Source organism: Colobus angolensis, unplaced genomic scaffold (assembly GCF_000951035.1).
Source record: "Colobus angolensis palliatus isolate OR3802 unplaced genomic scaffold, Cang.pa_1.0 Scaffold28, whole genome shotgun sequence".
Taxonomy (NCBI): domain Eukaryota; kingdom Metazoa; phylum Chordata; class Mammalia; order Primates; family Cercopithecidae; genus Colobus; species Colobus angolensis.
The window spans coordinates 5,893,593-5,895,854 of NW_012116043.1; the positions used below are offsets into that span (position 1 = coordinate 5,893,593).

General features: G+C 46.7%; 1 protein-coding gene across 1 annotated transcript in view; it reads left to right on the plus strand.

The window, feature by feature from the left end:
* The window catches only part of CLIP1 (CAP-GLY domain containing linker protein 1), a 135,216-nt gene that overhangs the window by 66,287 nt on the left and 66,667 nt on the right, over positions 1-2,262 (plus strand). The window contains exon 14 of the mRNA XM_011948489.1: positions 298-454. Within this exon, the coding sequence (XP_011803879.1) occupies positions 298-454 (157 nt within the window). The remainder of the gene's footprint in view (positions 1-297; positions 455-2,262) is intronic.

Below are 2,262 nucleotides of genomic sequence, written 5' to 3' on the forward strand. Positions count from 1 at the left end.
AGTAGCTGGGACTACAGGCGCCCGCCATCTCGCCCGGCTAGTTTTTTGTATTTTTTTGTAGAGACAGGGTTTCACTGTGTTAGCCAGGATGGTCTCGATCTCCTGACCTCGTGATCCCGTCTTGGCCTCCCAAAGTGCTGGGATTACAGGCTGGAGCCACTGCGCCCGGCCCAGAATGTGATTTTTATGAGGACAAGGATTGCTATGTGAAAATATTACAAGAGCAAGGATATACTTAGTCAGTTTTTGTTGATTATAACACAGCCATGCTATTCTTTTTTTCCTCTATATATTTAGAGATGGAGGCAAAATTTAGAGAAAAAGATGAGAGAGAAGAGCAGCTGATAAAGGCGAAGGAAAAACTGGAAAATGACATTGCAGAAATAATGAAGATGTCAGGAGATAACTCTTCTCAGATGACGAAAATGAACGATGAGTTACGTCTGAAAGAAAGGTATATGTGACTGTTGAAAAGAGTGCCCACCTTCAGTTAGGCTCTGCGACCAGCTATAGATGGGAGGGGAGAGAAAATGTTTAGGATTGTTACGTTTTCAAGTTTCCCATCTCTGTTCCTTTCTGTTGTTACCTCATTGTGTCCTTGAATCAACTATTTAACCTTCTAAAATGGGTTTTACCTATCTTACTTGTCAAGAACAGCAGAATTAAGGAATACAATATTATTTATAGACCTTCTGGTGACTTGTAAAGAAAAGATAAGAAGGCTGGGCACGGTGGCTCATGCCTGTAATCCCAGCACTTTGAGAGGCCGAGGCAGGTGGATCACTTGAGGTCAGGAGTTTGAGGCCAACCTGGCCAACATGGCGAAACCTTGTCTCTACTGAAAATACAAAAGTTAGCCAGATGTGGTGGTATGTGCCTGTAATCCCAGCTACTCAGGGGGCTGAGATGAGAGAATCACTTGAAACCCAGGAGGTGGAGGTTGCATTGAGCCAAGATTGTGCCACTGCACACTAGCCTGGGCAACAGAGCGAGACTCCATCTTGAAAGAAGAAAAAAGAAAAGGTGTGTATATATATATTTATGTATTTTTTTTTTTTCCTTTTTGAGGTGGAATTTTACTTTTCTTGCCCAGGCTGGAGTGCAGTGGTGCGATCCCCGCTCGGTGCTATCTCAGCTCACCGCAACCTCTGCCTCCTGGGTTCAAGTGATTCTCCTGCCTCAGTCTCCCGAGTAGCTGGGATTGCAGGCTTGCACCATCACGCCGGCTAATTTTGTATTTTTAGTAGAGACGGGGTTTCTCCATGTTGGTCAAGCTGGTCTGGAACTCCCGACCTCAGGTGATCTGCTTGCCTTGGTCTCCCAAAGTGCTGGGATTACAGGTGTGAGCCACTGTGCCCAGCCTTTAAAAATATTTTTAGCTTTTTTTTTTTTTTTAGATAGAGTCTCACTCTGTTGCCCAGGCTGGAATGCAGTCACGTGATCTCGGCTCACTGCAGCCTCCACCTCCCAGGTTCAAGCGATTCTCCTGCCTAAGCCTCCCAAGTAGCTGGGACTACAGGCACATGCCACCATGCCCTGCTGATTTTTGTGTTTATTGTAGAGATGAGGTTTCACCACGTTGGCCAGGGTGGTCTCAAACTCCTGACCTCAGGTGATCTGGCCGCCTTGGCCTCCCAAAGTGCTGGAATTACAGGCATGAGCCCCACCGTACCTGGCCTGAACTTATTTTAAGAGGAAGCACATATTACCTATTGTTATGGGCCATGCACTGTGCTAACAGCTTTCTAATTCTTATTATCCTACGAGGTGAGTTTAGTAGTATTCCCATTTAAAAGAAAATGAGGCCAGACACAGTGGCTCACGCCTGTAATCCCAGCACTTTGGGAGGCTGAGGCAGGTGGATCGCCTGAGGTCACCAGTTCAAGACCAGCCGGGCCAACATGGTGAAACCCTATCGCTACTAAAAATATAAAAATTAACCAGGCATGGTAGTGTGCGCCCATAATTTCAGCTACTTGGGAGGCTGAGGCAGGAGAATCGCTTGAACCTAGGAGGCGGAGGTTGCAGTGAGCCAGGGTCATGCTGCTGCACTCCAGCCTTGGCAACAGAGCTAGACTCTATCTCAAAAAAAAATAAATAAGGCCAGGTGCTGTGGCTCATGCCTGTAATCCCTGCACTTTGGGAGGCTGAGGTAGGCAGATCACCTGAGGTCGGGAGTTCAAGACCAGCCTGACCAACATGGAGAAACCCCATCTCTACTAAAGATATAAAATTAGGCAGGTGTGGTGATGCATTCCTGTA